The sequence below is a fragment of the Pollachius pollachius genome (genome assembly GCF_949987615.1).
Source record: "Pollachius pollachius genome assembly, chromosome: 15".
NCBI lineage: Eukaryota > Metazoa > Chordata > Actinopteri > Gadiformes > Gadidae > Pollachius > Pollachius pollachius.
Window position 1 is genome coordinate 18,102,203 of NC_136948.1, and position 12,472 is coordinate 18,114,674.

Below are 12,472 nucleotides of genomic sequence, written 5' to 3' on the forward strand. Positions count from 1 at the left end.
ACCATGCACAGCCCACCCCACTGTTTTCCTATGGAGAAACCTTAGGTAGGGGAGGGGCCGAGTGCCCGACCTCTTGCAGACTCTGTTCGAAGGGCCTCGCTTTACTTTGGCTGAGCCAGAATTGTGTGAGCCATAGCTTATTGGCCTTGTTTTAAACTTGTCCTGCCCATCCAGCAACGAATACCATGATGGAGTGAACCCGCCTTGATGGCACCTCAGAATCTGAGAGTGTCACTCATTCCGGAATAAACACCATCAGTTTATGGCTATAAAAATGTTTTTGGGATAAAATCATTAATTTCGTATTTACCATGTGCCCTGTACGGTAAATTTAAAAAAGTACAATTTACTATATATATACAGAAACACAGAATGAGAGATGGCAATCAACCCAAGGACAGGGCACCAAGGTATTTGTGCAGAAGAAAACTATCAGAGATGCACTGATAGGCCGGGGCATCCAAGAGTGCACGCACACGTACGCACGCACGCACGCACGCACACACGCACACCTGCACACACACACGTACACACACACACACACACACACGCACACACACACACACACACACAGGGGTGGGTGGGGATTAGCTATAAACTAGATTCACACGCCCGGAGCCAAACAACCTCTCTGTGGAGATGTGTGGCAGAGCAGAGTGGCTTCTTCACTTCCCCGCCCTCCTGTTCCCTTTTTTCCCCCTTGGCGTAGCCACCCTATTCATCCAGAGTGGAGAGGAGAGAGGAGAGTAAAGGAAAGAGGAAAGGAGAGATGGGTGAGGAGAAAGGGGAGAGGGGAGGAGAGGGGGTAGGCGAGACGAGACGAGAGGAGAGGAGAGGAGAGAGGAGGGAGGACAAAGAGGAAAGGAGAGAGGAGAAAGAAGACGCTAGGAGAGAGGAGCGGAGAGAGGAGGGAATAGGAGAGAGGAGAGAATAGAGGAAAGGAGAGAGGGGAGGAGATTGAGTGGGGAGAGGAGAAAGAAGAGGAAAAGAGAGGTGAGAGAGGAAAGGAGAGAGAAGAGGGACCCAGAAAGGAGTGAGGAGGTGAGAGGATACGACAGGAAGCAGAGAAGAGGGAGAAGCATTATAAAAAAAACTTGCTTCAAGAGTTTAATGTATTTTGACAACTGCTCACTGGCATTGTGTGTGTGTGTGTGTGTGTGTGTGTGTGTGTGTGTGTGTGTGTCGTTGTGTTTGTTTGCGCAATTGTTACTTTAAAAAGGGGTCAGATAGGGGAGAGTTCGATCACGAATCCTGGGCTGCCATCCAATGAAACAGACAAACCGTCTGCCTGTCCCAACACCCATTAGTGTCAGCGATGTTCTGGGTGAATACCTGGAAAGATGGAGTGCACCGAAAGCCAATCAAAGGATACAAGTTCTGGTAGAGTGGGATCAGAGACTTGAGGGCCCGGCTGGCGTTGATGGCGGTGGCCCTGACCATCGTGGGCAGGATCTTCATGTCCACTATGGCGCCGTCAAACAAGGGCCCAAAGAACGGCACCTAGCGAGAGAGAGAGAGAGAGAGAGAGAGAGAGAGAGAGATAGAGAGAGAGAGAAAGAGAGAAAGAGAGAGAGAGAGAGAGAGAAACAGACAAACAGAAAAAGAGAGGCACAGGCAAACGTTATTAAAAAATAACCCATAAAATGAAACAAACACACAAAGAGTTAAACACTGTTTCACTGTAGTAAGGAGCACTTTATTTGTAAACATATCTTCATGTGAGGGAGTGTGGATCGAGTATATTACGGACTGCATGAATTTCCCCCTTTGTCCAACGTAAACCATTCATGCCATCTGCAGTTCACAGAACAGAAGTTAACATTTAATTGATTTGTGGTCAATTACATTTTTGCTAAAAGTTTTCGACTTGCATGCACTCGAGGGGGAGTGAGGCCATGGCCAGACGGGATCACAGAGAAAAGGCACGGGTTGAATGACTCTAATGTCATCTAAAGGGTTACCTAACTCTGTCGTGGGCCATTATAGCTAAGCCCTTTGGATGGCACTCCATCATTTTGAGAGTGGAAAAATCTGCAAAAGGCAATAATGACCATCATTTCTGGACATAATCGGATTGGGTCGGGCAAAATGACCTCTCCACCGATCCACTATCTTCCAGAATCCATGGCCAAAGTTGTTTATAAAAAACGAACGACCTTCACATAATTTCACTTGCTTTGGGGTCTTGTCTTTATTCGGTCGATGATTTAATTAATGCTTGGTTCTTGAAGAATGAGGGAGAAGGAAAAAAACAAACACAGGATACGGCGCAGCGCAGTGATAGACAAAGAGCAAGAGCCCGACGCACTGCTTGATCGAGTTAGGCCTTGGGACCCGAGAGGGAATTATGTTATCAGCGCTGGGGCTTTCGTTTAATGTCTGCTACATGAACCAGAGCTCCATGACTCTTGAGAGGAAAGTGACTCGGGGACTCAGAGTGCGTTTGCGTGTGCGTCTGTGTGTGTGTGTGTGTGTGCGTCTGTGTGTGTGTCGGGGTGGGGGGAGGTCACCAGGGTCCTGGATTGTTGAACAGTCTGAAGACATATCTACAGTCTGGCTCGCTGTAGAGGAAGTGATGCGTTAGTGCCTGTGGGCGTGTCCCTACCTCGGGTTTCTTCAGGATGTGGACGGAGTACATGTGGTTCTTGACGGGGTAGATGACGATGAGCACGTCCCCGAACTCGGTGGGGATGATGCCGCGGCGGTAGTCGCGCGAGTGCTCCGACCACACGATGTGCACCTCGTCGTTTCCCAGGTGCCTCAGCTGTAGAGAGAGGCAGAGAGGGGGGTTATTAGTATTATTTTCAATAATTTATTTTAGTCTTTTTATTCTTTATCATGAGTGAGACAGACAGCATGGGATATAGAGGGGGAGGACATGCAGCAAAGGACCGCGGGCAGGAATCCAACCCGGGTCGCTGCGGTTAGGACTGGGCCTTCATGGTACGCGCTGTACCCGGTCAGCCACCGGGGCGCCCAGAGAGAGGAGTTAATACCCAACAACATACACACTTTAGAATAGCCCGATCGCGCCCCGGCGGTTATGACATAACAGGCATAGGGAAAGATAAGAAGATCATGAAATACAAGGAAGCTAAATGAGCTCCTCCATCGCTTGTATACGCCATGCATGCTTGCAAACTTCAGGGACCGTATTTCACCTGGAGGAAGACTAACGGGGGATAACGCTGCACTCAATGTTGTGGTCCTTGATCCGCCATGGTCAAACAGTGGGGCAATGTGCAGACACCCTTAATACATTGTATAATCACACTGCGATATGAAAAGGTAAATCCCCTCGAGATGCCATTCAGAGTCATCAACTAAATTTGCTCACCCGGTACAAAGACCCAGAGACTGTTAAACAAGAGCGGACTTCCGAGGGCAAGCCATGAATCCTTTCCCAAGCAGTGGTTTCAAAACTTTCAGAAGTTATTCCAATGCATCTTCATCATCGCACAGACTGTATAACTCAAGTGAACCACAAGACCAAGTCGCTATCAATCATTATGAAAACATTTAGAAACAATGTGATGAACTTGTTACATCTAACTTTATCCAACCTTTGAGGAAGGGAGGGAGGGATTGAGGAAGAGACAGAGAAAGAGATCAACTTAACTCAAACAGGACATATCATGTCCCGCCCCCAAAACCCCCCTCTACCCAGCTTGGGAGTCTGGATTCCCACCCAGACAGTTTGTATCCATCACAACCTCAAGGCTCTTGGTGTGCGCCATGCGTGTGTGCGCATGTGTGTCTGAGAGAAAGCCATGTAGGTCTCCCTGTGTGTGATCGAGTGAGCGTACGGAGGTGGTGACAGCAGGCCAAGATGGAGTACACTTTGGAAAGACTGAGTACGGGCTGGTAGATTGATGAGGTCAAGACTGGTGTCGGTCTCTTTGTGTGAGTGTGTGCGTGCGTGTTTGTGTGTGAAATGTTAAGGTTAATGACATGGCTGTTGACAGTCTGTAACACAGCCCACTGAAGGAATACAGTATGTTAAGGTACAAGACACAGCCATCTCGCCCTAGGGACAGACATATACGGTGATAACTAGAATATTGTCCTGAAGTGTAAGTAAGTCCTGTGTGTGTGAGTGTGTGGGGCAGAAGATGGATGCAGATGAGAGGGTGGCCCAGTGTATGTGTTTATGTGTGTGATTAGCTTTGGTTGCAGACATTTATCATCTACTGTGTTTACATGCCTGTGAGTGTGCATGCATTTGTCTGCCAAAACATCCGCGAGTGTGTGTGTGTGTGCACATGTGAAGATTTGTGCACCAATCCTTAGAGCTTTGTGTGTGTGTGTGTGTGTGTGTGTGTGTGTGTGTGTGTGTGCATGCGTGCGTGTGTCTAGTGTGGCTATCAGCTGATCAGGGAGAATGATGTGTCACACCAGGCACGGGTAATCCAATCAGGAGCCTGCAGCAACGTGATAGGCCATGAAGCAGGAAGTATGATCAGATTAGAGGGACATTACTGCCATGTACAGAGCAGCCAGCCCCCAAGGTGGCAGGGAAGGGAGGGGTGGGGACGGACGCACACGCACAAACGCAAACACAAAGCACACTAGACTTATGGATGTCGTCATGAAAAGTATTAATTCAATCTGATGTACACATATATACAGCGCCTTTCAAGAGATCAAAATTAAAAGAAATGACAGACATGTACTAGAGACCGTAAGCATTGATGAACAGGCAAGTGTTCGGTTGTTTGTTAAAAGGGTTTGCTGCATCGTTGCGGATCTTTGCGGGGAGTGAGTCCCAGAGGGTGGGAGATACACTGGATGCTCTGATGGTTTAGTGCTGAGATAGAGCTAGATGGGAACACATGCAGCAAAGAACCGCGGGCAGGAATCAAACCACCGGGGTGCCCCTCGTGACAGATTCTAAGGAGGAGAAGATAACGTCAACCATGATAGGACACAGAATAGGTAGGCATGCCTTGACCAGGGCTGTGGAACATCCATAACAAACCATGCAATGCGGCGTGGTTACAATAGAGGACATATTGTGTGTGTTCCTGGGTGTACAAGCAGATATTGGAAAATTGTGTATGAGGGAATGTGTTGTTTATGAGGGAACTGTAATTACCCAAATTACAACCCATCAAACCAGCGTATGTGCGTGTGTGTAATTAGTTGCCTCCCCCTCCTCCTTTCCGCAACAGAATAACAGGAGGGGAAGTGAAGGCAACCACAATTGGTTTTCTTATTATTGCTAATTACTTTTCTTTCCCCCCTTCTCTCTCACAAACACACACACGCACGCACGCACGCACGCACGCACGCACACAAACACAGGCACGCTACCCCTGTGGTGCTTTTGAAAGCAGAGCTGGGATGGAGGAGCTAAAGGACATGTGCATTCCTACTTTCCTGTGCTGTCCTGTCCCATCGACAACAGCGTGCCAAACCACAGCAGCCTTCACTCCCACTCTCTCCATCGCCATCTTCTATTTAGTTCTTTTTTCTGTGCCACAAACAGCCGCTGAACTGCACGTGGCACGCCTATGTTGGCACGCAAGTCTCCACGGCGATGACTACTGAGGTGGCACCTCCATCAGCTATAACCCCGTCGTTTTGTTTGTAATCCCCTCGACGCTGTACCCTGTCTTTTCAGAAGTATGGAGACAATGAGCTACGGGCCGCATTCGAGAAGCGCAGAGAAAGAGAGAAAACGTCAGAGCGGGAGAGACGTACTGTGGGGAGAAAGATGAGGATCAATAGCAGGGAAGATGGGACCAAGTAGACCGAGAAGGGTTCGTGTTGAGACACAGCCAGTCGGCCGACCTGCAAGGCGGGCGGGGCCCGGATGGAACAAGGTGCGTGGGGCGCATTGAGACGGCGCAGTGGAGCCAATTGACACATATTGACCGGGACGATCTGTCGCGTCGGGCCGTGGTGTGGAGAGCAGGGGGGGTGGGGAGAGTGGCGTGTACCTTCTTGGTGAGGTTATGGTCCTGGTCCGGGGGCATGCGCGTGGACACGTGGAAGACCACCTCTGTGGTGGAGGTGGCGAAGTAGGGCGTGGTCATGCCCGTGCTGTGGTTCCTCTGGAGGCCACCCATGAAGCCACAGTGACTGGTCAGGTCCACCTGGAGACACGACAGAGCCTTACGTCACCTTCACCCCTACACCACTGACTCAACCACATTGTTTTATTAAGGTAACATTTTTAGAAATGCACATTGCCTATTAAAAAGGTCCTTAAGGTAAGATTTAAGGGCTATACTTTGAGTCATTTGTTTAAAATGACATAGCTCTGCGTCGGCTGTGAGTGAGTGAAATGTGCTGTGATCTGTTTTGAGTTGAGCCTATGAATAAGCAAAATCAGATTTCAGACCGCTCATTTCTGACCAAACAGGGCACTTCCCTGGGTGGTTCGGGAAAACCCTCTTGCCCAATCATAAGTGAGTGAAATGAAACACATCTCAATGTCAGAGAAACATAGGACAGGAGCAGAAAGGGAGGGGACATTTTTTTGTGGTATAGTTTCTTTCTTTTTTTTATCCGTCTGCACTTTTCCGCCCCTCTCTCTCTCTTTTTTTTAATGATTGATAAAGGTACAGAAATTAATTATTCACGTAGCAGTAGCCTTGTGCCCACATTTCTTCTTAAAAAGGACGAATAAAAGAAAGAAAAGTGGTGTTGTTCCTCACCTCCCAGCCCAGCCCAGAGACAAACTCCTCGTAGGCCTGGCTCCCTGATGTGTTGGTCAGGATAGACTGCTTGTCCTCCTGGCCCTCGGCCACGTAGAACACCGCGATCTTGTGCGTCTCGCGGCTGTCCGGAGATGGGGAGCGGGGAAAAACACATGATTCGAAAAAAGAGATCAGCTGACACGTATGAATACAAAGCCACGGAGGATGACACACCACATGAGGTGGTAGAGGGAGGAAAGATAAGGAAAGGGGGACATTCTGCCTCACCACTGCCGGGAGTCCAGGTTCTTCAGTTCTCGCAGTAGCTTCTCGTTCTTCCTCAACAGGTGGAAGTTCGTCCTGTGAATCACATTTCAGACACATTGAGGGTCATCCCATAACCTCGGGAGCTCACCCCGCCACACGCTCTCTCAGGTTCTTGCCTGGATGTGACACGTATGTGCTAACTTTCTTTTGTTGTTGCTATAGGCTGCTGCCAGTGGTGCTAGATGCTACCGAATGATACATCAATATCTACACACACACACGGACACACACACACACATTCACACACACTACCATCCAGTTCAGACAGCCGTGAATCTCACGCACTGCCTCCGGAGGGAGGGCTCAGAGTATCTGCAGGGCTGATAATGGAGACGCAGACACATCCATCTTTACTCTCCTCGCCATCACTAGTTTGAGTCGAGGGAGGAGGAGGGGGGGATCCGGGTGGGGGAGCGGTGTGTAGGGGGAGGGAGGCTGGGTTGTATAAGGGAGGGAGCGATTTTGCTCTTTATTAAAATGATACTTAGTAATGGCCTCATTCGGCGCTCTCAAAGACTCCCATTTACACCAGGGATTATGGACCGCAGCATGAAAGGACTGACAGCACACGCGGTCACACTGCCACATGCACACGTGGGTGCAGACACACACACACACACACACACACACACACGCTCAGGAATAGACAAGAAAACAAAAAAAAACACACAAGCAGAAAATAATGTAGGTTGTACATCTCTCCCCCTCTCTCACACACACACACACACACACACACACACACACACACACACACACACACACACACACACACAAGCACAACCCCCCACACATGACAGAGGATGCCTGTCACTGTCTTTATGTTCTGGATGAATACCTGGAGAGATGGAGGGGCACTATGAAAGATTAGAGAATCTATATCTCTCCCTCCCTCGCTCCTTTTCTCTCTCAAGGGCTTGCCTCCCCTCCAAGTCTCAACCTCTTACTCTATACCTCTCGCCCACTGACCCCATCTTCATTCTTTCATTCCCTTCCCTTCTCCCTCCCTCCACTAACTGCCTTTTATTCTCACTCCAAATGGGCTAGTTTGATCAATAGTATATTATACTCATTATCATGTTCTCGCCGCCTTTCTCTCTCGCTCGCTAGGCCCCCTCACACACACACACACACACACACACACACACACACACACACACACACACACGGAGCGTGTTAAAAAGTCCTTTGTGCTAGCTGAATGCAGGTGGTGTAATTCCATGGAGGACAGTTTTTTTCCCCCTATAAAGCATAAAAAACGATGAGTGTCCATTAGCCGGCAAGTTACACACATTATAAAGGGATACCCTGACATTTTGGATTTTGGCCCAGACTTATTCATGGATTGAAAAACTGAGCGTATGGCATGAGAATGGTGAGCTCAAAGAACAGACTAATTACTATGAAGAGTATTTTTGAGTGATAACATGTTGCCTTTTTAAAAAGGGTGTAATGTGATTTTCAGATATACCTAATTAAATAATTAGAAACAAAAACAGAAAAAAGGGTACGGTTCACAAAATGTCTTTCCAAATGTTGAGTATCCATCTTGTCTCTAATGCCCGATAGGATAGAGGATGAAACCCATAATAACGTGCTTCTGTGAGCCGCCTTCGAATACTCAAAACAGTCCAATCTAAAAAAAACTAAAAACGTAAAGCGAACTGCAGTTTATCCTTCCGATAATCATTTCAACCGATATTCTCTCCAACAATTCCCTGATACTTTCACCAGCAGTACTTTCAATCAGATCTATTTTCTACCAGTCACTTACGGCAACTTTTGTCTCTACTACTGTTAGGTGGATTTACCTTGGCTGTGGCCGTTCACCAATAAGCAGCGTTATCACAGGGTTTAATAATAAGGCTTACAGTTCAATACAGATAGAGGATAAAAACTGCCAAAAAGTTATGATCAAAATCTGTATCACAGTATTCAAGCAGGCATCTTCAAAAAAATATGAAATATACTATCCCAATACGATACATCCCACTACATCCACTTCCCTTCAGGAAGGTGTGTGTATTCATGGCTCTTTCTATCTCAATGCATAAACAAGGGTTCAGATGTGGTAGTTGTGTGCGTTCTCCCACCTCTTCTCCCACGAGTTGAGGCCCAGGATGTTGATCAGCAGTCTGCAGTAGTAGAAGGCTGACTGCGGGGTCTCGGTGTCGGGCTCGGGCTGCTGGGACGCCCGCATGTTCAGCCCCTCCCCTCGCTGCACCAACACAAGCCAAATCAACCACGACATTATGTGTATGGTTTGGAGCACCATGGGTCGGTTGCGGTGGTTTCCGAATTGTTCAATTCTGAAAACGACCAGACATTTAAAAGGTGCGGCAGGTAGGACTTGAGAGCTACAGCTATTAGCAAGTTACAGCAAATGCGATAAGAGAATATCTGTTTCGAGTTGACTCGAGCTGCCTCTGAATGATCCAATTTGTTGTCTATTATGGAACCATATTTTCGGTTGCATAGTTTCAAAATCGTGCTCGCTCACTCTCTTTTCCGGTTTCTCACTTTACAACTCTCCAAACGTACCTGCAGCAGCTTTAATGGTGGAACAGAGTCTGCCTGCTAAACAGGCAGCTTATTTGCAGTACTCTGTAATTGGCACTACATACGAGCAGGATGAATTCGTGCTCTGCAGCACTCTGCTTCAGGATGGCATTGATGACGTCATTCTCCTGCTTCTCCGAAACGCACGCCGGTTGAGGGGCTGGGATATTGAGTGGCATGCCTGTGGAAATCGATCACAACTTGGATTAGCTACAAGTTCACGTCGAGCAGATTCCGCCGGATAACGTGGATCAGTTCCATCAGGCCTATAGTATTTCATGTGCGTGTGTGTGTGTGTGTTTACCTGCTCTTTGCAGACACTCAGGACTGGAGTAGCCCAGGTACTGTAGCATCTCATCCAGCGTGTCGTCTCCCTCCCTCAGCGAATCCCAGCCAGGCACCGCCTCCCGACACACACGCTTGGCCAATGGCGGGGCGGGCAGCTGGTCGGAGCCGGCGTCTCCCCGTTCCATGACCGCGTCCTCGCCCTCTTTCTGATCGTCTTCATCCTTCTCCTCGTCGTCCTCCCCTTTCTCACTGTCCACCCCCTGCTCCTTCGCCTTCTCCACAGAGCTGCAGTCCTGCTCCTCCTCTGGTTGCTCCTCCTCCTCCTCCTCCTCCTCCTCCTCCCTCACCTCCTCCTGCACCTCTCTCTTGTCACCCAGCCTCCGGGCCGGGGGTCCGGGCGGGGTGTGCAGCTGTAGGCCCTGCGGCGGGGCCTGGGGGTGTGGGAGCGTTTGCGGCGGGGTTGCCTGCCCGCCGGGACAGAGCGGCGGGCCGTACAGGACGGCCGAGTCCCACGAGTGTTTGCCGGCCACGTCCCGGACCACCACGCGCACGCAGGCGGGCACCGAGGACAGCCCGGCGGTCATCCCCCCGCCCGGGACCCCCGACTCGGACCGGATCTGCAGAGGAACAACAAACCCATGGAGGGAACGGTTCCTTTGTTTATCAATAATTGACAGCAGATAGTATTTATTCATGCTTGTTAGGATTATGCAACGCACACAAAGCAAAAGTTTCAGTGGATGTTGAATTAACCAGAAAGGCCTTGCAATTCTCCCTCCAAAAACACATTGATCTTTCACTGCCGAATGGGTAGGAGAATTTGAAATGTATGACATGTATTTGATATATTAGGAGTAGTTAAAGTTACTGTCCATTATATTGTCACTGTATGGACATTATATACTCTCCGTAAATTAAACAACCCCGCTCTCTACAGTTCTTCACCATTGAGATGATTACATAGTCTTTGTAAATGTTCACAGCAGGATGGATTCCCCAAACCAATCAGGGAAAAAAATGCCCTGATTGGCCGGAGCGGTCAAAATCTCTATACGCTCATACTGAGGCACACTCAAAATGGATATTCTCACAGAGCATTTCACTGACTAATAGCTATGGCATTTCTTAAAACTAAAACTCAAAGCTTAAATGTTAAATGTCATATACAGCATATTTAAATAGGCAAATAGTGTCATCTGTTTCGCGTGCCAAAAAATGCAGATTCCACCAATGTTAAAGAATCAACTGCCTAAGACCAACATAAAGGTCCATAAAGGTCCTCCTTCTCTGGGTCGTACCTGCAGCACAGAGAGCAGCGTGGAGCCGTTGAGCACCAGGAACTGGAGGTTAGGGGAATGGAAGAGTTCTGTACCCAGGTCAGGGCTCTCGCAGTACGGGTTGTCGTGGTTCTCACACACCTTGAGGAAACAAGAACACAGGTTATTTACTTCAGTGGTTCCGAACCTTTGATTCTGTGTGCAACACTTAATTTTCCTCAAGACCTTTCGCAGACCACCTTATTTGAAAACTGTAAAATAAAAAAATTAATAAATCCATGGAATCAATACAATGGAAAACACATGATGGAATGCAGAAAGCAGCACAATTTCTGAAATTAAAGCAAGCCATAATACTATATTAACGGAACAATATTTATAATATATCTAGTTTAGATGAACTATAATTATTTATATGAATAGAAATTAGACAATTTCCAGTTTGAAAAACAGTACCACAGGTACCACAGGTTGAAAAACACAGATTGAATCCATGATGATTGCATCACTTATCATCTGATTAAGTATTTTGTATCAGTCATTAAATAAAATGATAACATTACAGACCATCGGCAAGTGGTGCGTCATAAAAATAATAATAATATTGAAAGTATTGTTTACCAGATTCACTCGACCCATAAATAAACCCTGAAACAATGGGACCCCTACACATGCTCACACACAGAACCCTCTGTGTACCTGGCTGGTGAGTGTAGCCGGACCCCCAGATGTGGGGTAATGTCCCAGATGGTTGACCAGGTGTGTGATGACCGTCCTGGCTGCTATGGAAACCAGGCCGTGCTGGAGGCGACTGCGGACTAGAGGGCCGAATACACACAAGCGCGCATCATTTAGACTGGAGCCATGAGATCACACACACACACACACACATAAAGGAAAATATAAAACAGTTGGTGACGGCAACACTTAAAGAAGTGCTGCTCAAAACTGTTACAAAGTTAATCTATAGGCGATGGAATGCTTTAACTTGTTTGTTTTTTCATCAACGGCTGGAGAGTGAAGAGAGAGGAGTGGGATCGGTATGCACTCACAAACACACACACACACACACACACACACACACCAGCCAGCCCATATATTGTGTGTGTACATCGCCAGCCCCATGCTGTGTAGAAACCGATGCCATCACATACACTGTGCTGCTGGCGACTTCTGGCTAATCAAAGTTGTTGCACACACGCTGAGCCAGGCGCCCGAACTTGGGACACACACACACACACACACACACACACACACACACAGCTCCATATTGACTGAGCCATGTGTCGTGGAGACTACTACAGATATGTATTGATCAGACATTCTCCACTATCGCCTAACCCCATGAGAGTTCTCAGGAGGATCAGGGGACGGGGGAGG

At 48.1% G+C, this 12,472-nt stretch overlaps 1 protein-coding gene across 4 annotated transcripts in view; it reads right to left on the reverse strand.

The window, feature by feature from the left end:
- ralgapa1 (Ral GTPase activating protein catalytic subunit alpha 1) overlaps positions 1-12,472 on the reverse strand; it is a 57,264-nt gene that overhangs the window by 12,150 nt on the left and 32,642 nt on the right. For all 4 annotated transcript variants that reach the window (XM_079752119.1, XM_079752117.1, XM_079752116.1 and 1 more), the window contains 10 exons: positions 11,792-11,910; positions 11,114-11,233; positions 9,832-10,432; positions 9,593-9,708; positions 9,062-9,186; positions 6,933-7,004; positions 6,663-6,786; positions 5,943-6,098; positions 2,606-2,764; positions 1,373-1,500 (listed from right to left, as the gene is read on the reverse strand). In XM_079752119.1, the coding sequence (XP_079608245.1) occupies positions 1,373-1,500; positions 2,606-2,764; positions 5,943-6,098; positions 6,663-6,786; positions 6,933-7,004; positions 9,062-9,186; positions 9,593-9,708; positions 9,832-10,432; positions 11,114-11,233; positions 11,792-11,910 (1,720 nt within the window). The remainder of the gene's footprint in view (positions 1-1,372; positions 1,501-2,605; positions 2,765-5,942; positions 6,099-6,662; positions 6,787-6,932; positions 7,005-9,061; positions 9,187-9,592; positions 9,709-9,831; positions 10,433-11,113; positions 11,234-11,791; positions 11,911-12,472) is intronic.